General features: G+C 38.7%; 1 protein-coding gene across 1 annotated transcript in view; it reads left to right on the top strand.

The window, feature by feature from the left end:
- The window catches only part of sez6b (seizure related 6 homolog b), a 180,905-nt gene that overhangs the window by 67,262 nt on the left and 86,051 nt on the right, over positions 1 to 27,592 (top strand). The window contains exon 7 of the mRNA XM_040131190.1: positions 24,354 to 24,543. Coding sequence (XP_039987124.1) covers positions 24,354 to 24,543 — 190 coding nt within the window. The remainder of the gene's footprint in view (positions 1 to 24,353; positions 24,544 to 27,592) is intronic.

Raw genomic sequence — 27,592 nt, 5'->3', positions numbered from 1 at the left:
AGGGGTGAGACACAGGTTCAGCCAACTAACATTTTTTTTAAGGACACAGTCTAAAAAGTGGGACCTCACAAGTGGCACACAGCTCATATTTAGTATGGTTTACTGGTCCTGCTTCACCTGTTTGGCCCCTCTTTTTTTAAGTGTAACATCATGTGTAATGTTCATTTTATACACTTTTTGCAGTTTTAATGTGTATATACATTTAATTAAACCACAGCACTTGGGACCACATGTGTGGTTTATACATGTGTCTATAGGTCGATTGGCTTCACTACTGATACCGCTGTGAGCTGTGACACTGTGTGTTGTGATTACTTTGTCAATCTTCTTGCTTAATGAGAGCCTTCCTGGTTTGTTCAGCCCAGGCATGAATCCCAGCTTACCGTATAAAGATGAGAGCAAAGGCCAAATAGCAATATCCCTGAAGAGAGGTCGAAACAGATACAAACAACAGTCAGCAAAGGTTTGGCCATGGATAGTGTAGGGTATTGACTGATGGATCAATACCCTCAACTGCTTTAGCTGAGCCAGACTCCACCTCAGTTCAATATAGCACAGTTCTATCTTCAGCCCCTGTCTGGACTGATGGCAGAGATTGATTAGGGGGCATTTGTCAATGCTGAGACAGTTTCCAAGAGGAATAGGTAACATTCACGGCCTTTGGAAGCAGCTGCCCCCTCACTTTTAGGTATTTTCCTGCTCATTTGAAATATATGCAGGTTTCTCACATTTTAAGTTTCTCTGTTTAATGGTTAGCTTGTAACAATGAGCCTTCAAAGCGTGTTATGAATAGCTGAGCTTGCATACTGTTGTAAAACCACTGAACCATGTCTGCATGCTGAGGTCTGTAGGTTTATCCTGTCTTTAACTAGACTTAATAATCCCATGCATGCTAAATGACAGAGCAGCTGAGAAACAAGAAAGAAATGACATACTCGTGAAGGGTACCTGAAGGAGAGGATAATTAATTCAACCTAAGCTGCACACCACTGCTACATTATGCATAAGCTTCATTACCTTAAACATATGTATCTTTACCCTTTGGCTCATTCATTACTTTGTGCACTGTCAGAGAAGGAGAGGTTGATTTGGGTTCCCTTCAAAGAGTTAATTGCATTGGCTACATTCTCAAAAAAATGTTGAGCACAAATTCACAAGATTGTAGCCACCGGCTAAACTTTGTTTGCAGTACAGTAAAGGGCAAACTTTATTTCCTCATTCACTCTGTTGCTGTGTGTGTACAGTAGAGCATCCAGTTGTGAAAAAGGAAAGCTGTTAAGTCTTTGAAAGCTATTAGTGGCTTCCCAGTTCCTCTTTTCTTCCACCAATACCACTACAATCTCAACCTACTCATCTACAAGAGACATTCTGCATTAGAGATTAACATTGAATCGCAACGCTCAGTGGCAGTGATCAGTATGACCTCCATACAGTACAGTGCAGTGTAAAGTAAAGTGGTGGATGTTGGGATGGAGGATGGGCATGTAAGGGCTTCATCAGCATCCTGGGTTTGTTTCACACCTCAAAGTCAGCACATTTTGATTATTTTCCTTTGGCCACCATTTCTCCAAAACCTTAACCCAGTGGTTAAGTTACAATCCCTAATCTGAAATCATTCCCACAGGAAGTAGTGTGCCCTTCACTATAACTATGAGCTTTCAGTAATCTTAGCTATACCTTACCCGTGGTTTATTTGCCATTTACCACAGTCTTGCTCACAAACCCCTGAACCATACTGTAATTGCCAGGCACAGATACTGTAGTAGAACTTACTCACGGAGAATAATCAGGGGTTTTACAGAATCATTCAACATCAACAATCTTGTATGGTGATAGGGTTCGGACAACACTCCTAAAAAACCTGGAAAACTGTATGTGAAATTCCAGTAGATATAAAGGAATAAATGAATATATGCAACAAAGCTATGAGCCATCAACATTCAAATGAGTGACAGAAGAATTGAGTAGATGGATAGCAGAGGGGATAAGTGAATAATGATTACTGTTTATTAGGAGCTGCAAACAGCAGCAGCTACTGGCTGTCAAACGGTACCTGTCAGTCACCTGACACACAAATAACAGTTACTGCTATGTGCACACTATTGCAGGACACAGCTACGGTATAAAATCTCTGAAAATGTATCTGCAGCAACATTTGGACTGTCAGAAATGGTGATTACTAATCCTGAATGAGCCCATTAAGGGCCAACAGTCAAAATGAATCACAAAGGACAGTCTTTGTAAAGAATGTGTTACATGTGAGCACGTATGAGTTAGGTAGATAGATGCAGTTGTTGTAGTTACCCATCTGCAGAGATATCATAAGAGCAAGGTCACAGCTCTACCCTCAACTCCACTTCCCCTCCCCTGCCCTTGTGCTTGTGCCTTGCAGAGTGCTTCACATCACTCAAAGATGACAATCTAATGAAAGATCCTTGTACTGAGCTCATGGTGACTTCAAATGTGCTCTGCCAAATAGCTATTAAAATGCCCAACACTCTGTGATTGGTTTTCAGAGAGGAGGAAATCGGAGAAAGCAATAGATTGGGTCAGAGGATTAAAACGGTGGAGGAGTTGATTAGATTGCAGCAGTCTGTCAGGATCTCATTGACCAGAGGAAAGGATACACTGTTAGGCAGCAGCCCAATGGCCCACATGGGCCCACTGTATGAATATCTATATTTAGTTATTCACACATTGCCCACATTGCACTTATCAGTAAAGTGAAATACTTCTTGTTTCAAAAATAGAGAGTAATGGGACGAAGCATTTTCTTGTGTTTGCCACAGTTTTGGCCATTGCTAATTCTACTTCTAATGTGCAACATACCATTATGCAATGGTATAAATACTGTATAGTCCTGGCTGAAATTATAGACATTCCTGAATTTCAAGTAGAGAATTTAGAATATTTACTGAAATAAATGCAAATTAACCAATTTTGTGTAATCAAAATATTTTAATAAAATGTCCGGGGTTATTAATCAAATTAAATTAAAAAAAATTTAAAAAAACTCAAAAAGTAAAATAATACAAAAACTAAATGCACCCCAGATACAATTATTGGCACTTTCATTAATATTTGGTTGCAGAACCTTTGCCAACATTGGCAGCCTCTAAACGTTTCTTGTAGGCATCTAGAAGCTTCTTGCTCCTTTCTGCAGGTAGTTTCTGCCAGTCTTCCATTGCTATGTGTTCAAGCTCTTATAAGTTTGCAGGAGTCCTTTTAGCAAGGCAGATTTCAGTTCTCTCCAAAGGTTTTCAATGGTTCATATGTCAAGACTCATTGCTGGCCAGTTAAAAACAGTCCATCTTGTCCTTTTCAACCATTCTTTTGTGCTGCTGGATGTTTGCTTTAGGTCATTGTCCTGCTGACCTTTCCCTCAAACCTAGTTTTTGTAACACATTTCCCTCTAAATGCCTTGGTAATCTTCTTATTTCACCTTGCCTTTGATACATTCAATGTCTCCAGTACCAGAAGCAGCAAAGCAGCCTGATAGAACCTCCACCATGTTTTACTGCAGGTAGGGTGTTCTTTTCCTTATGGGCTTCATTTCGTCGCCTATAAACAAACTGATGCACTGCATTCCCAAAGAGCTCTACTTTGGTTCATCTGTCCATAGAACACTATCCCAGAAAGACTGTGGCTTATCTATGAGAGTTTTTGCAAACATTGTCTCAGACAGCTCTCGTGCTAAGCATTTTTAAAAACTGGAAACAATCAGTCCCTTTTTTATGCAGTAAAACCACCATTCATTGGTTAATTCAGGTCATGTGAACACTGAAAATTAAGCACAGGTGAGTCTTATTTGTTTTTTTATTTTGTTTGAGGAACTCATTTATCAAAAAGGTGACGATAATTTTGTCAAGTGTACATTCCAGTATATGAAAGCATTTTTTTTGTTGTTCAGTAACTTTGGACACTTTATTAAATATATGGACACTTTATTAAATATTCTGATTATACAAAATTGGTTAATATGCATTTAGTTCTGAAGACATTCTAAATTCTGTACTTAAAATTCAGGGTGCCAATAATTTCTACCAGGCCTGTACCTCAATACTATTATATAACTTTCTTGGGGCGAAGGTGTAACTGTTGCCATTACATTGTTTACATAATTTATATAATTTGTTTACTTTTTCTAAGACCAATTTCATAATTGAGAGTTGACTAAAGTTGCATTTGATTTTTATATATTATTTTATTTAGTACAAGTAATAATACTCTACTTCTGAAGGTTACACACAAATCCTGTTGGGCTGCTCTCACGTGAGTAATTGACAAGAAAGAAAGCAGCTAGCATGGACACTGTATATGCATCATGTGAAAGTTTATGTTGGTCACAAAGGACTTTGATGGTTATGCTGTGTATTTAGGTTTCACAGCGGATTTAGAGAGATGTCTTCAAATTCATCAGTAGCAAAAAAGCCACTTGTGTCTGCCTGTGCTTCGAGGAGTTTTCTAAAAGAGCTGGTGAAAAGAATTTTTCCAAAGAAAATATTCATTATGCAGGTGAGAGTCTTGCTTTGTTATAAATGGTAACATGGGGTTCATCCCCCTCCCTACCCCAATAATTTTTATACAGTCCCTTGATACTATCATTGATTTTGGGATATTTTAAAGATTCACAAATAATAGCAAATTATGTTTTTTCAGTTACTAGTAGCTTACGTGAGACATTTAAATGAGCATAGCCAGTCCATCCAATGTATTAGTTTGTGAGCAGAGCAACCGTTTTCCTACCTCCTATATCTATTTTTGCTACACCCTGGTTTGCATCTCTGAGGTTTGCAATTCACTCGAGAATATTTATAATTTATAGCATTTACAATATTTAATTATATATCTCGTGTCACTTATAGTTCTTTCTGTTATTGAAGGTTACAACATAACAAAATGATACAAATATTAAAGACAGACCTGTATGAAACAAAATATAATCTTGATACGAGGCTCATTAACAAGATTTTAACTTCAACTTTTAGAATTTATAAATGGAAGTTTGTGTGGAATTTTGCATGTGCAAACATTATGCAATTCACTATTTTAAAAAACCTTATAAATAAATTTAAACTTATATATATCTACCCATAGTTTTGTTTTAAATTTGTAACATTCTTTTCTGCACATTGCTGCATGCTGACAAAGCCTGAGTGGTCAGAGGACGGGGAACTCAGTGTCTGTGACGAGCGTCTGGCTTCTATAACTGTAGGCTACTCTGTAAGTGCTGTTGTCCCACATAGTGAAGGAGACAAAAGGCAGACAATAGATTTTCCTGCAGTTCAGTCAGGTACATAGATAACATTAAACACTTAATATTTTAGATGGCTTCTTTAACAAAAAAAAAAACAAAACACCGAAGGAATAGTATTTTATCAGTTTTCCTTATGTAACTATGAATGTTGCCAAATTCTTATCTATAAAATGTTCATAATCATGGGTGATATTAAAATTGTTTTTATAAATTACAAGTCTTTCTGTAGAAAGTACCGGATTATAATTTCTCAAACAGATGCACCTTTATTTCTAATTTCCTGTTTTATAGGTGAATTGTCTCCCTGTTTTCTCATCTGCTCCTTTCTGCTGACGCTGTTTGCTGTGAATAAAAAGTCAACATTTCCATCCATGCTCTCTGATTAAATTCAGTATGATGTACATTTCCACAGCACTAATTCCATCACTAAAACAATAGAGTCATATCATACTCGGATCTCCACACTTGCTGCAGAAGTTTCATATTAAATTCTCGAAGAACTGAATAAAAACCCATGTGTATCTCAGTGGGATGCTGGTTGGCAGGTCGCCATCAAAGAGTTATCAGAGACCTTTGAGTGGTCGATATGAGCAGAAAGGTGCTATATAAGTGCAGTATATAAGTGCATTTACCATTTACCATGAGTTTTCATTGAGGGTAGCTTAATAATGATAGAAAAAACAGCAAAGTAGAACTGGAAGATAGAACCTAAATTAAGAGTATTTCTGTTTGTTCAAAGAGAAATCCTGAAAGCAGAGTATTGAATATGTTATGTTGATTGAATTCGAACTGTAAAAATGTACAGTACATAATGTTGAATTTAGCATAAAAACATATAGTACAGGTAATTATTTGTTTTCCTCTATGCCCCCAGCTATGACACAGTATGAGGCTCAGCCATTGCTCAAATAATGACTTTTGAGAATTTATGGTCTGCATTTTGAAGCCAATTATTGAGAGAAGCAACGTCTATAAGATGTGAACAGTGAGTTTGCTTCATGCAAGTTTTGTCCCTTTTCTTTTCACATTTAGTTTGAGTTCTGCTTTCATATTTTTCTTTCATTTTTACTGTGTTTTGCAATGATATACACCAATCAACAACAGCTCTCAGTCCTGGACAGCAGGTAGGCTGAACCAGATGCAATCTGAATTCTCACAGGATACCTGAATAGGATTGACGGAGGGGGGAGTGATACAGAAACTCAGCAGAATAAAATCACTGGGATAAATCGATATATTACACGTCACCTGGCCCGAGGGGTATCACTGGTTTTATTCATGGCTTTTTGAAACATTCCTCAGAGCAAGGTGGCGGAATTTATGAAACAAAAATAACCCCAGACACCACTTACTGTGACCTCATTTTGACCAGCTGCAGTATAACATTATCCTGAATTTATTACATCACCAGTTCGACTACAGGGACCCTTGGTAGTTTCCTAGCCCCCAGTTTGAGATGCACTGCAGCGGAATACTGTATCTGTTCAAACTCCCATGATACATAGCCCACACTAACCAGGGCAATCTCCCTTTCATCTGTAGAAAAGCTGCCTCTGCCTCTCCCTCATGACTCCAGTGTTTACACTCAGACAGTGAGCGGCTCACTGAACAGCAGTCAAACAGCTCCATAGACAGCAGTGTTTAACAAAACAACCTCTGCACTCTTCTGCCACAAGTCTGTTGTGGGTCATCCAGGGTCATCTCTCTCTCTCTCTCCCCCTCTCCTCATATACAGTAATTTACTCATTTAACCTCTCATGTTTTCTCTCTTTTATTTTCTCTAGCTCCATTTAGAAAAGCTTTAGCAGCATATCAAATAAGCTTGGGAAATGACCTTTGTCGCAAAAGAGACCGATTCCCAGATTCATATTCAAAATCAAAACTACAACTAGATAACAATACAAATAGAAACATCTATAAATAATATCAACGATGATAAAATAAGTCATCATTGGCCTATAAGTTATCACTTAATGTCAACTGCAGCCAGTCCACTTCTTCAATTATAAACTTGTCCCATCAATGGGCCTCAAGAATTCAAGCGTTCTTTGTTTTCATTAGAAGTGTATTTTTGTTGGAGAAGAAAAGCCCTGGAGACACTATTTGAGTCTTGTTGTGAGATGAACTATTTATTGCAACAGTTGTTGAGCACAGTATTTGGTAGTGTTGTTGTTCTACTCCCAGGATATGTACAGTGAATATACAGTGGACACACTGCACACTTCTCCCTGGCTTTGTTATTTATTAAAGCAGATAAAAAATTGTGTTTTGAGCCACGTACTCCAGATCAAATAATGAATGGTTATGTCACTGTAGATACCAAGGAATCGGAACACGAATAACAAAAATTTTACATAACTTGTTGTCACAAGGAAAATGTGGTAAAACGTGACGTCACAGTGAATAAACAAAAAGTAATACAGGATACAATGTGATGTCAAAATGCATAAGCAAAATTTAGTGCAACACGAGGTAACAGTAAGTAAACAAAATGTATTGCATGATGCCACAGTGAATCAATAAAATGTAGTGCAACATAATGTCATAACATCAAACAAAATGTAGAACATGATGTCACAATGAAAAAGTTTTGAAAAAAGCACAGTGGCAGACAGCAATGCTTACATTGGATGTGACAGTGAAGGCTTGAAAGCAACACAGACAATGGACTGGGCAAACATGCAAAAACGTCATCACAATCCGAAAAACTGCCATCAGAATCCTATGAACAATGCTATAATCACATAAAATTTCTACAAACAGAGGCTTTAAGATCTTTTATCAGGCGACATTTCGTGTTCAGAGAATTTACATTACCCTCACACTTGCTTTTTGTCTGACACTCTGTCGATATTCTCTTCTATTTCTGATAATTCTTACAATTTTCTTTTCATGAATTTATTGTTCGTACCAGTGTAGTCTATTGGCCGTCATCAACTCTGTTGCTGTAATATGATAATGCACTCTTTTTGCATTAAGAATTATATACGAAGTAAGTCTGAACTGCTCCAGGGAGAAGAGAGATCAGTGACAAGTACTTTCCTCGCTGGCAATGTTTTTCTCTCTTGTTTGGCTGTGATGTAGTCCTTAGAAAAACCAGCAAAGACCTGAGAGAGGTTCAATTATAGGATTTCCATGTGGAGCCTCACTTAACATCACTGTGGGTGAGCAGAGAAACATGGAGTTGCACTTAATTTGGCAATAGGTGAGTCGTGACTGTATCATCTGGCTGTGATGTTCCTACCACTGTCAACCCTGCGCATGGCGTGAAAAACATGCAGTAACACGGATTGGGGTTGGTCTCAACTCTGAATTTGCTACTCTCCCTAAAAAGCAAGTGGACCAAGAGCTGGATGTGCGTAAAAGACTATTTCCATCAGTTCTGTGCTGAAGGGACATTTCTGGAATGACTCTGGTAGTAAGTTGTTGGCAAAATTTGGTGCTCGAACGGCTGCAGCTAGATTTCAGTACAGTTGCAATAACTAAAATGATTTTTAAAAGTTTACATTTCTTTCTTTACTTATTCATCGCAACAGATTCATTTAACGAGACCAGATATCAATTAGGCTGCTTTCATATCAGGTTTGATAGTTTGACTCTGAACCTTTCATGTTGCATTTACATAATTCTTTCCTCTTCAAAGCATGGGTTTTCACTACAGTTGGCAGGACACAACATTGCTTCCAGTTTTCAGCAAGTAAAATTGAGACCACTGCGCAGGCAGGCAGAGCCAAATGGGCACGAATGCAGAGGCACCAACAAAAAGAACTTCAAAGAAATCAGAGAAAGGTACCCATTGCCACTAATTCTCGAGAAAAAAACATTTTCTGTAGGACAGTTCAATTGCTCAGAATGAGAATTCAAATAAATGATAATGCTGCTTTGTAACTGCTGGATGTGTAAATAAGCAACTGTTTGCTAACATGTTTGACACAACAACTAAAAAGGTGATAAATTAATTTTTTGTTCACAACCTCTTTCTGCCCCATGGACTAAAAAAAACACACATTCAGTGTTGCTCAGTTATACGCACTGTGTATCCCTGAGGAGCAACAACAATGTTGAATGCATTTCCTTCACCTTAAAACACTAGGAATGCAGGTTTTTTTTTTTAAAACTTTGAAGCCTGAATTGTCAACATTTTTGTTAGCTTGCAGTCTTCTTCGTGGTACACTGCTAGGTTTCTTGCTCCTTAACTGACACCAATGGTGAATCAATGGAAAAGCGTGAGGGTCTGTCAGCAAAAACAGGTAACTTATCACACACCTGCATGGGCATCATAGTCCATGTGCATGTGAATGCAAAAGAAATAGGGATCCGCTCATAAAGACATTGCTCCATAGCTCTACACTACAGGGTACCTTTAAAAAGTTTTGAGGCATTTCAAACCATTACCGAGTCAAAACGTGAGACTCAAAGGTTTTGCTCTTATGTTTCAGGTCAAGTCAAATGGTTTGGGAATCAAGTCCCACAGCAGTCAGGTCACGTCACGTCACCTTGTCCTTATTTTTGTGACTTACCTAATAAGACTCAAGACCAAGTCTCAGGTCTACAGCTTTGGTAGAACTGAATGTATGTACTCAGAGCTTGACTATGCGCTATCCACGTTATCTTCATGGATCGGGTTGTGGGGACCTTGTCCTCCACTCCAGACAACATACAGTAAAAGTGTGTTCCTGACAAGCATATAGCTTGAGCATGAAAAGCTGGAGAGTGAAGAGTGAAGGACATCAGCCTGTTCCACCCTTCTCTCTCTCCCCAGTCTCTTTGCCCTCAGCTCCCCTTTTGTGCGCGCCCATTGTTGGCAGAGGATTTGAGACGTGTGTTTATGGCTGAGGTAGGCCTTTTAGATGTGCACAGTGCAGCACTGCACTTTAGAAATTCTCTCCGCTGGGGCTTTTTCTGATGTGGGTGTTTTTTATTCTGCTTTAGGTGAGCCACGCTTGATGGGTCAGCTATCAGCTCTTTGCAGCCCTGCGCACGAGGCCTTTGATTCACCACTCGAAGACACACACACTCGGCTTACTCGCACACACATGCATAGATGCATGTGTGTGCAAGTAAGCCGAGTGTGTGTGTGTATATAAATATATATATATATATATATATATATATATATGTGTGTGTGTGTGTGTGTGTGTGTGTGTGTGTGTGTGTGTGTGTGTGTGTGTGTGTGTGCGCGTGCACCTTGTACACCTACATGCACACCTTTATACAGTCTCCTTTCCCTTGCCCTTGACTTTTCATTTTGCTTTTTAGAAGCAAAATGAAAAGTCAAGCCTTTACTCAAGTTTCCTTTAGGATCCTTTATATATAAAAACACAATCTAAAAAAAGAAGGACAGAATGATCATTAATGCCATGAGGAAAGGCAAGACTCAATGGACAAAAGAGAAAACAGAGTTTGAGGGATGGCTACAAAGATTGGAGCTGTCAGAAGTCAGGACTGAACTGAAAGGGCAGAGTTATTAAGCTACCTGCAGGCTCCTTTCTGCTCCGAGTTGTTCAATCGATTAGAACTTCTCTTGTGTTAACATTTTGTTGACACAATGAGAAATACATGGCAGCACTGCTAACCTCACAGAAACACTGAGAAGAATGGAAAAACAGCACAACATATGAACATTTCTCTGTAAAAGGTCAAGTTGCTAACTTTTTTGGAATTAATTGAGAGGATTTGAATAGATTTGAAGATGTATGAGTTCAGCAAAAAATATAAAATAACATCATTTAAGGCCAAGGTGAAAATAGATTTGGTTTGAAGGCATACAGTATTGACCAAAATCTCTAAAGCTTTCTTAGACATCCCCTAACTTCAGTTCATCATTTTCCCATCTACTGTCAAGTCATGCAAGTCTCAAAGCACAAGGCTTTAATATGACACCATGAAGTAAAAATATCACCTTTGCAACTCAGCACCACAAAGCTGGTAAGAAGTTGACAGTTTTATATAAAGGTTACTGGAGATTAAGCACACCAAATGTGTTTAACATTTTTAAACCTTTTCTGGTTTACATTTTAGAGTTCACCGTGGAGTTCTCATGCTGTTTCAGCAGACAGAGAGCAGTCACCTTGATTAGTATTGATATTGAACGTAAATTCTACATCTTATGAACTCACCATACTACAAGATCTGAAGTTATAATATTATTTTTAAGCTTATTTGGTGATGTTCAGAGATAGCGATAATCACAAGAGTCATTTGTGTTGATACCAGAAGTATGTGTATGTCTGTGTGTTCCAGTTCCAGTTTGACTAAATCATGACTTTGAGATGAAAGGGTGTAAAGTTTGAGGCTGAATTTGTCAATCAGCTGATAGGTCAACTTACAGAAAAACAAAACATTACTGCACAAACTTGGCTGCCATTCGTGTCTCTTCAGAATGCATGCTTTTATGTTACACCCCTAATAAGTAGCTCCTAAATAATTCCTAATTGTGAACTATATAGTAGAAAATGATCAATTATACTGTATGAGAACAGATTTTAAGATGTTAGTGAAACAGTAATGGTAAGTTCAAAATATATGTGAAGCCTGCTGACCACTTTCTTAATGGCTTGAAGCATCTACACAACTGCTTAGAGGCAAAAAACTAATAATTGCTCATTGATTTATAAATATGCACAAGTTACTATTTTTGGGCCACCCCAAGTAAAGTGGTGCTTCATACTGAATATTTCTAGTAATCCCTCCTTACTTCATGATTCCCTTAACGTAACCTACCATTTTTGTGCCTCCCCAAAAAAAGTGAAGCATTATCAAGGTAAGTCACTTGCTGAGAACACGGTACCTAAGAACATGGTAATAATGGAGCTCATTAGCCAACTTTTTCTGTCTGCTGTTTGTTGTTGGGCAGGTGGTGTACGGTGGTTTTATCAGAACAGCTGGCGGCTGTGACTGTAAACAAGGTTGATACAAGCAGTTAGACTGAACCAAAACGGTAAAGTTTTGGCCGTAAAAACCAAAATAATGAGCTGAAAGATGTTACAACGCTCCATAGAGCTGAAGGAATCCGCACAGTTCTCTGCCTTTCACATTGCAGTCATTTGATCTATTCATATAAAAATACTGATTAGTGCAGTTTTAGGTAATGGGAAATTAATGCCTAGGTTTTGACTTGAATTGTCTACGATTTAATTTTTGGATATAGAAACTCAAAATCTTTCTTATCATTATCTTTATCTATTGTATAGATAAATACTAATGTTTGTGTGTTGTGCTGTTAAGTGTTACCCAACTTGTAATATAATTCTAATTATGATCTGGATATGAAAGACTTATCTGATGAAAAACTGGACGCAGAAATGTAATGATCCTTTCTCTGTCTGATGATGTTGATTCCACCAGAGACATAAATAGCCATTTGGAAAGACAATTATCAGTGCTTGGTTTACTTTGAATATTACTTGCGCTTACCAGTATGGCTCCAAGAACAGTCTTAGTATGATCATACCATCACCATGTCTCTCAGTTCTGCTTAATATTGATATCTTAGAATCCAATTTCTGCATGCAGCTCCCAGGAAAAAAAATACATATTTTATTTCCCTCTATGTAATTTATTATCTTCAGCACTCTTTCCAATGACAAACAGGTCTGAGAATGTAAATTCCATCCTGTTTTTGTCCATACATACGGTACAATGCAGTGCGCCTAATATGTGTTTTATTTATAACTTCACCTTAGTTGCTCTTCGTTTCTTTTTCTATGCTTTTTCAGTTTCTGCAGTCATTTTTTTCACCCGTCATTCAGGCATATTGGATAAAACCAATTTTCTGACAGGCATGTAGGGATTGTGGTAGTAATGAAACGGCAATAGGTGAGGTGAATGTTAAAACAAGATAAGTGAAGACTCATATAGTGAGTGGATGTTCACTTGCTTAAGAAAATGAGGATTTTAACATGCAGGTGAGTAGAATGAACTGCATAGATTTCTATATTAAAGAGAAATTCAGATTAATCAGACCCGGCTACATTTTCGAGTCTTCAACCATCCAGTTTTGGTGAGCCTGTGTCCTATGCAGCCTCAGATTTCTGTTCTTGGTTGACAGGAGTGGAACCCAACGTGATCTTCTGCTGTTATAGTCCATCTGCCTCAAGGTGGGATGTTGTTGTGGATGTTGTGCATTCTGAGATGCCTTTCTGCTCATCACAGTTGGAAAGAGTGGTTATCTGAGTCACTATAGCCTTTCTGTCAGCTCCAACCAGTCTGACCATTCTCCTCTGACCTCTCTCATCAACAAGGTGTTTCCGTCCAAAGAACTGCTGCTCACTAGATCTTTTCTGTTTTTTTCCACCATTTTGAGTAAACTCGAGAGACTGCTGTGAATGAAAATCCCAGGAGATCAGCAGTTTTCAGAAATACTCAAACCAGCCCGCCTGGCACCAACGATCATGCCACAGTCAAAGTAACTGAGATCACATGTTTTTCTCCATTCTGATCTTTGATGTGAACATGAACTGAAGTTCCCGATCTATATCTGCAGGATTTTTTGCATTACACTGCTGCCACATGATTGGCTGATTGGATAATTGCACAAACGGACCATGTGTAAAGGTGTTCCTAATAAAGTGCTCTATGAGCATACATAATTATATATTCCAACATCACAAATATACTTTAACAGTCAGCACAGTTTCCTGCCAACTTGACTTCATGTACAGTGTAGCATAAAGGACATTTGGGTCCTGAAAATATCATAAGTTATAAGAGGGAAGTTTAATTTTTTTTCTTTTTAATATCAGCTTCTTTATTGGTGCAGCTAAGCAAGGTTGCTTGTCTCTGTGAAGGCAGATCTGTTCAGATGACCTTCTGCCCATCTGCATTCATGCTCTCCAAGAAACAATGATTACCTGATTATCCTGGGGAAAAGGAATAAAACAGAGAGAAACAGCCCTTCTTGTCTGGTCTCTGTGTCACAATGTTCAATTTCCTTTCAAACAGCCAGAATAATCTAAAGCCTCTCTATTTTTTGTTTGTAGCTGGGGCTCTTGTGTGAGTGCAGCTTGTTTGGCAGAGACCACAGGATGACTCAAGGACAGGGATGCGAGAGAAGGCTGGATATTTTTCTGTACTTTTATGTACAAAGAGAAAGCCACGTTCACCTCACGTTGTCTGTATTGATACTCCATTACCATGTATGCTAGGTTCAAAACGATTCAACTGCAAAAACCCACAACATGAAAGCTTTTCAATCCTGTCAGTATGCAAATCTGTGAGGAAGTAATATTTAATCCATCCCTTAGCTATAATGCTTATCCTTTGAGGGTCGTGGGGGGGCTGGAGCCAATCCCAGCTGACACTGGCTCCGATCTATCACAGGCTGACACATTTACACCTATTGACAATTTAGAGTCGTAATTTAGAGTTAACCTAACCTGAATGTCTTTGGACTGTGGGAGGAAGCCGGAGCACCCGGAGGAACCCCACGCAGGCACAGGGAGAACACGCAAACTCCACACAGAGTGGCCCTGGCCAAACCCACAACCGTTTTGCCGTGAGGCAACAGTGCTAACCACTGCCGCCCCTAAGAATATTTAATGTTTTGCCAAATTAAATAATTTCAAAATGTGACAGAATCATTACATTTACTGTTTCTAATTTCACATCATCGTCACTATGCTGCTTTATTAACAAGGGCAAACTCAATAATTGGAGAAAAGCCATGAAAGTAATGGAATAATGCTTAAAATATCAATAGTCACACTCTCCTACCAGTCAATACGTTTAAATCTGCATCAAAAAATAACATTTAATGCGTTAAGCAGGAATGTCAGTAAATCAGTTTGCATTGATCTATCCATCAATATAAGTGATTCTCACAGTATTGGACACACTGTTGTCCACAGCTGTGTAATACTGTATAAAAAGCTTTTCCTTCAGATCATTAAATTCCTGCAGTCATCTGAAGACAGCAGGAAATGTTGATAAATCTGCAGCCACCGATATGAGAAGGGCTGCGCCAAAGCACAGTGCCATTATGTGCGGTTGTTCAGTGTGTTTACCCTGGTTAAATTCTATGTAAATGACTCTAGGCTGACACATAATAACATCAGACTTATTGGTTATAACTCAGTATTCTGCCTGTGTATGTGGAAGATGTCAGATTCCCAGGGCTCACCAATCCTGTGTGAGATTGCCTCCTTCCCAACTTTCTTCTAAGCACACCTGACATTTCACCTGTTATTCTTGAAATGCATCAAAATGCAAACTCTGCTGCCTCGTCAATTATGATATGATGTCACCATTTACACTGCGAGATACAGTAGAATACAGACTTTAACACTACAACCACTGCTGTGTGCTCAAGTCGTTCTGCTCTACACCATCCACACTACAAAATGATTTCCTGGAGATGGCATGTCTCCTTGGCTCAGCTGATTGGCTCAGACAAGTGATGTGATTGGCTGATAGTGTATTTATTAAAACTATTCCCTCTCTGATCTATATTCTACTTTATCCAGCTCTGTTGCAATTTGTACACAGATTGTGCATCCAAGACCTATGAATTTTGTGCTTGTGCAATTAAAAAGGGCCCATAATTTCTTTTAATGATGTGGTGACTTTTTATCCTTTATCTGTTTCGAAGCAAGAATGTGAATCGACATTTTGGACAAAAAATAATTTTTATACAGTATATCAGATGAAAGCCACACTGGGTAACACTTTTATGCAACACTGCAGCCATCTTATCAAACAAAATCACAAAGTGGATCTGTTCAACACATTAACATTCAGTATCAGTACATAATGAAAATTATAGTACAGTATGGGCATATGGCACTGTGTTTTCAGATTTTGGATTATGTTGGAAGTGACTACAGACAGATGCTTCACCCTTCTCAGTGTTTTGCAGATTATTAGCTTAGATGGAAAGCATGCAGCATATCAGTCGAGTGATGCAGGTAAAGATAAAGTACAATCAAAGGTAAATGTGTAACTGTGGTTTAAGAAAATTAGTGAATGTTAACTGCAGATAGTGAGTGCCACACTACATTAACAGTCTTATCTCTGTGTGGTCATTTCAGCAGAATGCTGCAGAGATCTCTTTACTGAAACACTAACATGTCTCACACTGAAGTTGTGAGAAGATCTTCATGTTTTAGAAACTGGAACAAGGGTGCAATCTATTGCATCAATCATTCTCTGGAAAATGATGAAAGAATTCCAGTGCGCTTATTACGAAACAGTAGAGTTTATTCATTATTGAAAAGTACTGTACAGTCCACTAATGTAAGCTAGCTGCTAGCTGATACAAGGCCTTTTTTATAGTTGAAGGGGGAAAGTGACCTGGAAATGATCAGTTTATCAGTGTATATTTGATATAAGAAATGTGTTTTGGATCGAATTATTATGGACAGCAAAATGGTTCTGCTGGTCTCTAAGCACCCATGAATAGTTCTTTAGTATTGATTTTCTCATTTATACGAATGCAGCATTTTTGTATATAATAGTTTTTGGAAATAATATGATTAAATATATATAAGAACAGATCACCAAAAATTCTTCTTTGTAGTCATAAATTGTTTTTTTTTTGTTATTTTTATTTTTGTGTGGTTATTTCTTGTATTTACTTTAATTCCTGCTATTATAAACACAAACACCAACCAGCTTTAAACCCATTTTATCTACTGTGATTAGTCAAATCCCACAAAAAGACCAAAACCAACAATATTAGTCCATCCTTCAATACTTTCTGACTTTCTCAATATTCTGTGGCTCTCAGCTTCAAGATTTATATCAACTTAAAATGTAAATCGTTGAAAAACGGTTCTCAAGTGTACAGTTTAAAAAAAATTAAAAAAAAAAAGGCTCAGTAATTTCCTAAAACACCTGGTCACTTTAGTTAAAGAATCGACTATTTTCAGCTATAGATTAATACACATTTAGTTCTCTATTGAGTATTACTGGCCACAGGATGTTGTTTGTTGGACTGAGACAAAATAAATTACAGTGTGGGATATATATCCATCCATCCATTACCCACACCAAGATACTCATCTTTGAGGGTTGTGCGTGGGCTGGAGCCAGTCACACCTGACACTGGGCAAGAGGTGGGATACACCCTGAACAGGTCACCAGTCAATGAAGGGCTGACACATACAGACAGACAGCCCTTCACACTCACAATATACATCTAAATATAAAATACACAAAAACACCAAAATTATCCTTTGACCAAATATGAGGGCAATTATCTACACCGTTCAGCCACAAGATTAAAACCTGTAAGTGGTTTTAATCTTGTGGCTGATCAGTGTATATATGATAAGCTCATAAGCACCGTTATTAAATTCGTGGGTTAATTGGCAGGCAATCGAAATCTATTTTTCTTACGAAGTAAAATTCTACTTGTTAATCGTAGCCCTTACTTTAGTGAGACAGTTTAAATAGTCATTGAGGAGAGACAAAAGAGGATTTCATCATCAGGGGCCTTTACTGCCAGCAAAGGCTCTGGAAAGGCTCAGTCTATCGCTGTTGTATCACCGCTGTGACCCACTTCTCCTGCTGGAACAGATGCTCCCTCTACAACAACATCATTTACTCACCTCCCTCTTAATTACTGCTGCTAATTTGCAGACACGCAGACTCAGACACACTCAGCTCCTTATATGAACACACATTAACTACACTGTATTTCCATCTCATGATAGGGATGGTGATATTAATTGAATATAAAATGCACCTTAATGCATTTAAGAGGCAGGTACAGCAGTTTAGAGAGCTGTTATCATGGGCGAAGGGAGAAGGTGTGATGTTTTGAATGAGGCAAGCAATTGGATGTAAACAGTCCTCTACTTCTCTGCTGGGCCTGGCTTTCTATCTCTAGCTCCTTTTAATACAGCCTGCTCAAGGCGGGAATGTTGTGCCTTTATTCCGCCTCGCCGTTCTGTATAAATGTACGAACACAGAATGCAGGTGCATTGTTCTTCCGGCATTAAGCCGACAAGCAGAGGTAGTCACAGAGCCGGATCGACATCTGTGTAAAAGGGAGAGCCGGCATGGTGGGACAGACGCCGAAGCTCTTGTGTTACATGTCCCGCCTCTGAATCCGGAACGCCGGCATGCTACCTAAAATCACACACTGGGGAGGCATTATGCCGGCTTTGTTTGGTTCAGTGTAAATAAGCAAAGCCAGAATAATCAGAGGTCGTCTTAACGGCAATAAAGCGGGATCGCTTTTAAAAAGAGGCTTATGGTAAACTAAAGAAGATCAACAAAGAGTCTCCTTGGAGAGCAGGGGAATATATAATACAGAAATACAGTCTACAACATTCAACATGATTTTGCAGTACACTGAATCTCCCCCTCATTTCTCTCCGTCTGTTTCTTTGTTTTCATGCATTGCACGCACACACACACACACACACACACACACACACACACACACACACACACACACACACACACACACACAGACTTTGATCCATTAGTCAACACCATATCCCAGGGTTCCATCTGTCCCTGTTATGCTGTCATCCTCCATGCTGTCCCCAAAGTTGTCAGTTTATTCTTAATGAGGGAGTGTCAGTTAAATTATTCAGCTGTCATTTGTTGCTTTTATAAAGTAAAATGATGTCAGACAGACTTTTCCCTTTACACCATAGCACTCAGTGTTCTCTCTTCTGCATGAGACAGGAGTTTTTTTTTGTTTTTGTTTTTTTTAATGAGGACTTAGTTATTCAGTAAATAAATATGTTAGTTACATGTTGGAATAAAGAGGATAATATTTCAGTGGAAGTGCTCAGTTCTTAGCAAACAGTGTTTTGAAACTGATTGCTTTCTAAATATATCCAAATTAAGGAAAAATGATTAAATTGTAAATTGCTGTTGGTTTGCATTGGGAACTGGCGCTTGCACTGCTGATAGAGCTGTTGAATTTGAATCTGATTTGCCTATGATATTGCCTAATATATGCGGTCAAAGTTAATGGCACTTACTAAGTAATTCTACAACTAGTCCTCATACAAGTCCTCAAAAAAAAAAAAAACACAACCACTGCCACTGGGGTATGGTGCAGAATCCTGACAGCCAGTCCTCCCAGGATTTAATTTTCATGCTTCTTCCGCCTTTCATTCAAAAACAGGACAACCGGTATTTGCCTGACCATCTCAAATCACTTGCCAAGAAACCATAAAGCAAGTTTAAGCATTTTATCAGATGAGGTTCGTCTCCAACACTAAGTGATAGTGCAGTCTTATGCTGTAGGGTGAAGGGAGTATTGCAATCATGGGTCACTTCCTAAATCACAAAGCCAAGGCTAAACTGACATTTCTCAAGCCATTACTTGTGTTAAGGCCAAGTGGCTACCACCGAGGCTGAAAACAACACTGAAGGCAATGTAGCTCCTTAAATGCAGTACCACTGATGGCCACCAGATGCTGACTTCTAAAGTGTTTTAGATCGGGTTTCGCTTACTGACAGATGGTTCAGCCTGTCGCTGGTGTATCAGCCTATATTGTCTTACCACACTCAGTCGTGGTGATTACCACTTGCTCATCCATCCATCCAGGCTCAAAAATCTTTGCATGTAGTAGGGTCTTACTGGGTCACTGTAAACTGCATTTGGAAACAAATATACTGAAACACCTAATATATTTTGATTCTAAATGATTAATATCAAGGATAAAGTAAATAATTCTTGAGGTCCAGGACACCATATCATAAGTTGTATGGTGTGAAAAACGGAGACTTTTGAACGTTTGTCGTTTCTGACTGTTACTGAAGATTCTGGCATTTTTCCGTTTCTGCTGATGTCTAAAGCAGCAGCTCTTCACAATAGATGTGAATGTGAGTTTAGGTACAAGATAGAAACAAACATACAAAGTGTAATAGAACAACTACAGTTTGTCTCCCAGAAATTTCATTCATATGCTACTAAACCAGTTTTTCCAATTACGTAGTGGTGGCAATGTAACTGCTGGCTCGATTATGTTCAGAGGCAACATATTTTTTTAATGAATGCAGCACTACATTTATTAACGGCAACAGAGTTGCCAGTGGGTGGCTGGGGTGGCTGGGGTGGATGGTGGGCGTACAAAGTGCTGTCACACCAGATACTGGCGTTCACAGCCACAGTCCCGTCTGTAGCGGTGTTTATGCCACAAAAGCACTTTGGTTAAATGTTAGAGAAAGATTGAGGTCTTGGGCAAACGTAAATAATTTCATTAATAATTTGTCACAAGCGTTCATGTTCTCCATGGAATCAGCTGTACTAATTTAAACGCTCATGACTTTTCATCTTTGTGTTTAGTGCTAATCCGCGAATGTCAACATGCTAACACACCACACTAGGATGGCTGTGGTGGCGAACATTACCTGCTAAACGTCAGCAGTCATTAGTGTCAATATTAGAATGCTGACATTACTAGTTAACTCAAAGCACTGCTGGGCTTAATTACAGACTCACAGAGCTGCTGATGTGGCTGTGGTCGTGTTTTACTCTTCTCCTTCTTCTTGAGAATGTTCTATTGTTCAGCATCTCAAGACACCCAATTAACTTGCCTATACATATGTGTGTTTCTCAGCTTTTGTCCCAGTTGCTACTGATTTTGTACAGGGTGAAGCCAATGAACTGTAGAGAATGGAACTGACAATTGCAGAAGAAGACTTAAGGACTGTGTAGTGTGGGCAGAGATGTCAACAGCGATCAGTTCAGTAATCATGCTCTGATCTCAACTAAACAGCAATGCAACAAAACGGGTATCCACAACCACTGCTGTAGCTTTCCTCAGATATCTCAAGCAATATTTTCTGCTGCCTGCGATTCATATTTTAAAGTGTATTGTAATCCATTATGTTGTCAGAGTGATCACTATTTTCCAGACAGGGGGAAGACCCTCATGATTATGTTTGTGAGGTACAGTTATACAGAAGCTGGACTGGTGCCAGGGCAAATTGGATTACGTCTCCCAATGTTCCCTCAAGTGTTTTATTATCCCTGAGCTGAAGGCATAATGTGATTACTTGGTGATGCCCTTTGTTCAGCTATTCACTATTATCCCGATGCTGTGTCCATGAGTTCATTAACGACACATTATGATTTGTTATACACAAGTCAGAGCAGTGCAGTATGAGCCATTCATGTTCCGTTCAGGCTGGATAGACTACTGCTATACATGGGCTGCAAGTAAAGTTTCAGTTTAAACAAGTACACTGTAATTGAATAATACAGTCCATAATCCATACACTGTACATGCATATAAGAAGTATTAAGTGGGTGATATCATCAATTCCTCCCTCATTTTACATTTTAAACCAAAAGAAAAACTTTGTGACAGTCCCTGACTGCCTACCTATGGCATGGCTCATAATATGTGAAATGAGGATGAGTACATGTGAATAATATGACGATTAGTTCAACAAAATAATCTTAATTTAAGGTCCACTTACCATCTTTATTTTCCCAGAGCTTTCAATCAACTAATGGTCTTGATCAGCGGTTGGACTTGACTCTTCTCACTGAAATTGCTTAGTTGTCCTAATGTGACCTAAGCGTGGAACTTCGGTCATGTTTTTATTGGTGCTATGGGGGGAGATGGTAATCCCTGTCTCTGTTCAAAAATTTCTAGTGTTGAAAGTTAATCAGGATCAGTCTCTTTAAGAAGAGGAAAACGCATCAGTTGGAAGTTTAACCCACATTACGTTTTTAGAATTAGTGACCTTACAGAGTTTTTTTCTGGTTTAGAAGAATATTTAGGAATGTCCACTTTTTTGATTTTAATGGGGAGTTATGTGCTGTTAATAATTCTTTAAGTAACTTAATTATCATATCATGGCTTGAGAAAGTTTCAAGAATCAATGATACAAATTTCTGTTTGTGGATAGTTTTTTTTGTGTTTTTTTTTTAGCTCAGGTTTCATTTAAAAAAAAAAACACACACAATCCACATGGTCCATTGTACACACTTTATTCATTTCCAAAAAAAAAGTGTGTTAATGTACTTGATATTAACATTGCATACACATAGACAAGTGGCTGCGAGCTGCATTGTTCACACACTCGCCCACTTACTTTGGTGTGCTTTGTGGATTAAAAAGTATTCAGGGGCCAGATCGAGGTTGAATCATCTCTGGCTGACTGAATATCTTCATTGTCTCTCGTCTCTGAGTCCAGAAACCCTGTTAAAGAAATTAATTGTGGAAGCTTGTCTTTCATTCCATCAATCACTAACCCAAGCTAATGTGAGGACTGGAATTTAGCTCGACTGGTAAAAGCTTCACCATCAGACTCGGCTCCCTCTTCAACATAACACTCCAGTAAACACATCACTGGTTATTTTTAGATATCTACAGTTACACTGTTTTGTAAAATGGGGACTTTAATATCCTTTTAATGCCTCAAATAACAGTATTTACACATCCTGCTGTAGCTGTCTTGAATACTATTCATTAAATTTAAGACACACATAGCATTTTACATTGAGTCTACTGTTTTTATTCTGCTTTTAATACTTATACGTTAACAATATTGGTCATCAACTAACAACAGTCTGAATTCTGGTTTGGATACCCACATAATATAAGCACGCTATTAACTGAAACTTCAGTCCTGTCAGTGGATGCACAGCACTACAGACTCCCTCAGCCGCTTTTCTCAAGAGACCGTGGATTAATCTCCCTGCTTGGTGAGACAGGATGCCGTTGATATGATCTATGGAGGACCATGAGAAGACAAGACGCCTCCTTCCTTTAACGCCTGAATAAAAATACACCTGCAGTGATAAAAGCTGATAAGAGCAACATTTCTCACCAGTCGTTCCGTCAGCGAAGGTGACAAGCTGACAATTATCAGGCCTATCTGCTGTGTAATCACTGAGGTTCACATTGTCCTTTGGCTTTTTCCATATTTCTTACTTGTGATTTGCACCTAACTGTTATGCAAAGCGGACTTCCAACACTGGTTCTTATGACACATGCTGATATGTTAATGATAAAATGTTTGTCACATACAGGGCTTTAACCACAGAGGTCAAGATCAGCTACCGAATCTCTCATGTCAAAATTCTTCACTTTACCAGAGTGCTGATTTTTCTTTAGTGTAAACATGCCCCTCAACTGTGCAAGTCATAACTCCTTCATCACAAATTTTTGTGCAAATAGCTTCAGATGTAAAATTAATCCATGAAAGCTGACACTCCTGTGCCCTTAAACTCTCTCTTTGTTGTGTCACTGGCTGATGACAGTGCATGGCGTGGCAACAATAATGGCTGCCACTCTGAATGGATCAACTCGTTGCAAAGCCTCTATACAACTTTTGAAATTATCCAGGGAATAATGGGGGGAACTGCTGTTGCAAAGTGAGTTGGGTGCAATTTAGATGTGAATAGCCGTGACTACAAATACATATTATGTAAATAGTGGGATTTGCATATAATTTACATATGCATTGCTGTGGCAGGCAGTGAGAGGCTCTTTTTATGACCAGCTTTCTACTCATTTTGTGTGGTTCGTAAACAGCGTGACTTTCTGATACGGCCACTTGTGGTTTTCTGTTCATCCCTGCACAAAACCTATGTGAATCAGAATCAAAATATTTAATTTATTGGTCGAGTATGTTCAAGGATACAAGGAATTAGACTTGTTTTCACTAGCTCTCAATAAATGTACACACAGTGTTGAGAACATATGTGCAAAATGATATACACAGACATATTTTTATTCTTTTTTCCTGTGCTTTTAGCTACATCTGACAGCCTTCCTCAGCAGATGGAGTTTGCTTATTTGCCATTTAGAAGGTTGCAAAATCCTCTACATCCTCTATACTGTGGGGGATGTGGAACCAAGAACCTAACTTTAATTGACTTTTTTGGAAATCAGAAGTGAAAATAGTCTGCTACGACACTGATCACTGACTATATCAACTTTATGTTTTTCAAACCAAACTATAATTTATGTACGAAGGAGAGACTGCTGCCAAGAAATGTTCAACCTGCCACAGGATCATCCGCTCCTGTGTCAGGTTGAGCATCCTCAGCTGAGATATCATAGAGTCTCTCCTGGTTTCCGCCTACAGGTTCTGAGAGACTCTAGATCTTTTGTTGTTGTGTTTTCATACGATAAATAAATTGTCAAATCCCTACTTTGTTTTTTGTCAGGTGCTGAATGTGAATCTATCTGAGGGTGACAAGGTGGTGTTTGAAGATGTGGGCCACGGGGAGAACACCATGCTGGCCAATGAGTCCATTCTGATGAGGGGGTTGATAGTACGAAGCCACAGCAATCAGATCTCCATCCGCCTCCACAGCCTGGGGTCTCGGGCTGGATCAGTCCTTCTCAGATACCAATGTAAGTCTGAATTACAGCGAGTTCCACCTGCATGCTGTTGAAATAGACATAAGTATGAAACTAGAATTTCAACACAAAAGCCCACATAATGGATGAACGTGAAATTTAAACTATTTAAAGGACAAGTGTGTAAGATTTAGTGGCATCTAGCGTTGAGGTTGCAAACTGTAACCAATTGAATACTCTCCCCTCACCTCTCACTTTCCAAGCATGTAGGTAAACCTACAGTGGACTTGAGGTAGCGTAAAAATGTGAAAGGCCCTCTCCAGAGGCAGTGTTTGGTTTGTCCTTTCTTTGCTACTGTAGAAACATAGCGGTGCAACATGGTGGGCTCTGTGGAAGAGGACCTATATAGATATGAAGGACTCATTCTAAGCTAACAAAATCACAACCATTCTTAGTTTCAGGTAATCATACACTAATGAAAACATATCTATGTATATTATTCCATTTCTATCAATAGATCCCCCTAAATCCTACACACTGGTCCTTTAATGCATTTTTGCTACTTTGACATTTTTAGGACTTTCAGAAATAACAACTTGTTATTGGCTCATGTTGATGCATATGAAGCTCCGGTACAAAGCATGGTGTTAGATTTGAAAACAATGGTCAAGCAAAATGTTTGTTTTTTTCTAATTTGTGTCAAGTTACCATTATAATCATATCTGGAGACACCTCAAACATGCATTTGTACAATATTATTGCTGTAATTTAAGAGACTGCTGATAAAAATGAGATTTAGGCCAACTGATACAATGCATCAAATGGCAAAGTTTATATTTAAATTTTAAATGGTCTTTTACAAATAAATCAAGTAAAATATAATATTTTTCGTTAACTGTGGATACTAATGCTTCAAATCATGTTACCAGTTAATGTTCAGCGGTGGAACTAACGTAACCATGGGTTGAACTGACTACTTTATGTTTGTTTTAAAAGTGATGTATTATACCCCTTTCCACAAGTTAATACAGTTCCCGCGGGTCTTAATGAAATGTCCGTGATATGCTGTGGTCTAAATTCCACAAAGATCAAGCTCAACAGCACCCCTATCACCCTGTCTAAACAAACCCTGTTCAGAACAGCCGGTTTGAGTGCCTGCTCCATTATGTGATAATGAGCCACTGCTCACCCCAAACCCCTCTTCTGTGGGGTGTGCTGACAGGACTATGGTTTTGTGCTACCATGGCAACTGTTGAGCGTGAACCCTGGGAAAAACATGGCTGCCCGAGAAAAAATAGTGGTGCGACCATACATGTTTAAGCCAGAGTCAGACCCTGAGCAAGAAGAGACATCTGAACAAGTTCGAGAATCAAAGATACATCAGGACGTTTCTGAATGTGTAGTGATAAACTTTATGTCACTTCCACATTTCTTTTTGTATGTTTGTATGTTGGCAAAAGTCATACGGTCTTGCTGGCTGCAGTGGCTGCGGACAATGCTGCTACTTACTCGAGTGTATACAGTACAAATTCATTTCAAAATTGGCATTCATTAAATGTTTCTGTTTTGGTTATAAAATAAGGAAAAAGACAGTCCTTGATAAACTCGTGAAACACATAATAATTATGATGATAGAGAAAAGGATCGTGGAGACAAAGCCTCCAAAAGAACAACTGTATTATAATGATGTCATCAACCAACAGAGACTTTTCACATGTGAACAGGGGCTTTCTTAGCCTGATGTTTTTTCCCCGTTACACACAAACACAGGAAATAACACCTTTTTCCATGTGCCAGACATCTTAGTAGTGCGTGATGTTGGCCTCCCTCAGGAATTTCTGGATTTGAGGGTTACGGTCTGTGACAATACTATCCAGAGTGCCACAACATACCTCCAAGAAAGCAATGCTCCTCTTCAGGCCCTCTTTCTCCATGTGGTAGCTTCCACGTACTTAAATGCTTTTTTTTAATTTTAGCACTTACTAAACATAGCTTAGTTCAATTGATTACAGATCGTAACTTCTCACTCACCTGAACCAGCTGTAGATCAATAACAGTGTTGCTCCTCAGGTCCATCTTCGTGCAACTGCCAAACTTGGCAGAATGTCCTTCAAAAAAATTAATTTTGCTTTTACATATATTACATTTCATATATAATTTTATGATGTATTTATTTCCTGGTAACCTGCTTCTCTAAACAAAACCATCATCAAAAAATGTAACAGAGAGTCAGAATTACATACCTGGTGAGTTGGCCCTCAAGTAACCACCTAGGATGACATTCTGCTGTTGACTAAGTTCCTCCAAAATGCCATCCTGCATTGTCTTCCACCTATGCACGGTGGCAAGTTCAATGTACATCCAGGTATCTTCGAAAGGTATTATACTGGAACATCTTGAACTGCATTGCGCGGAAGATCTGAGAACAGAAAACAAGACAGAATAAGCACTTAACTGTTTTACACTATTGTCTTTTTTCAGTAATGTTTCCGGGAAATATATTCATTTCTCTCCACGTTCTTTACCCTTGTGAATTTAGCAACATGATATGCTTTATTCACTTATTTACTACATAGTCAAGTCTTTATCCGTTACCTTTTCAAGCTTGAAGAAAGAGGCACCAGTGGTATACACTGCACCTGAAAGTTGGAGGTTCCCGACAGGAGTGCTTCCAAGAATGAACTGACTATTCCATTTTCTGAAGGGCTGACAATGTACTGCTGTTCTACAGAGAGGAAATTACCTAACCTTGTATGTATGTCTGAAAACCACTGACACACAGGGCACACCTCAAACAGCTCCAGTAGGCAGTTTTTATAGACAATAGTGTGTTGGTGTCTCATGGACAGGGCTAGAAGATTTCATTCTATTAGAACAGAGACAAAAATGTGACAGGAAAATGATCAACTTCCATACTGCTAGACCTACCGTACAGTCTGATGTTGCTCAAAGTTCGTTTCAAGTTTTCACTTGGTAAAAATAAGAGGTACTCACACATCTGTAACCATGACCTAGACCTTTACAATTGAGCAATAATCTTTGGAGAAGCAAGAAAAATAGTATTGACGATACTAATGACCGATCTGCATCAGAGGGATTTTAA

This window comes from Xiphias gladius, chromosome 7, assembly GCF_016859285.1.
Source record: "Xiphias gladius isolate SHS-SW01 ecotype Sanya breed wild chromosome 7, ASM1685928v1, whole genome shotgun sequence".
NCBI lineage: Eukaryota > Metazoa > Chordata > Actinopteri > Istiophoriformes > Xiphiidae > Xiphias > Xiphias gladius.
Note: the sequence above shows the minus strand (reverse complement) of the source record. Positions and strands in the feature narration are given on the sequence as shown.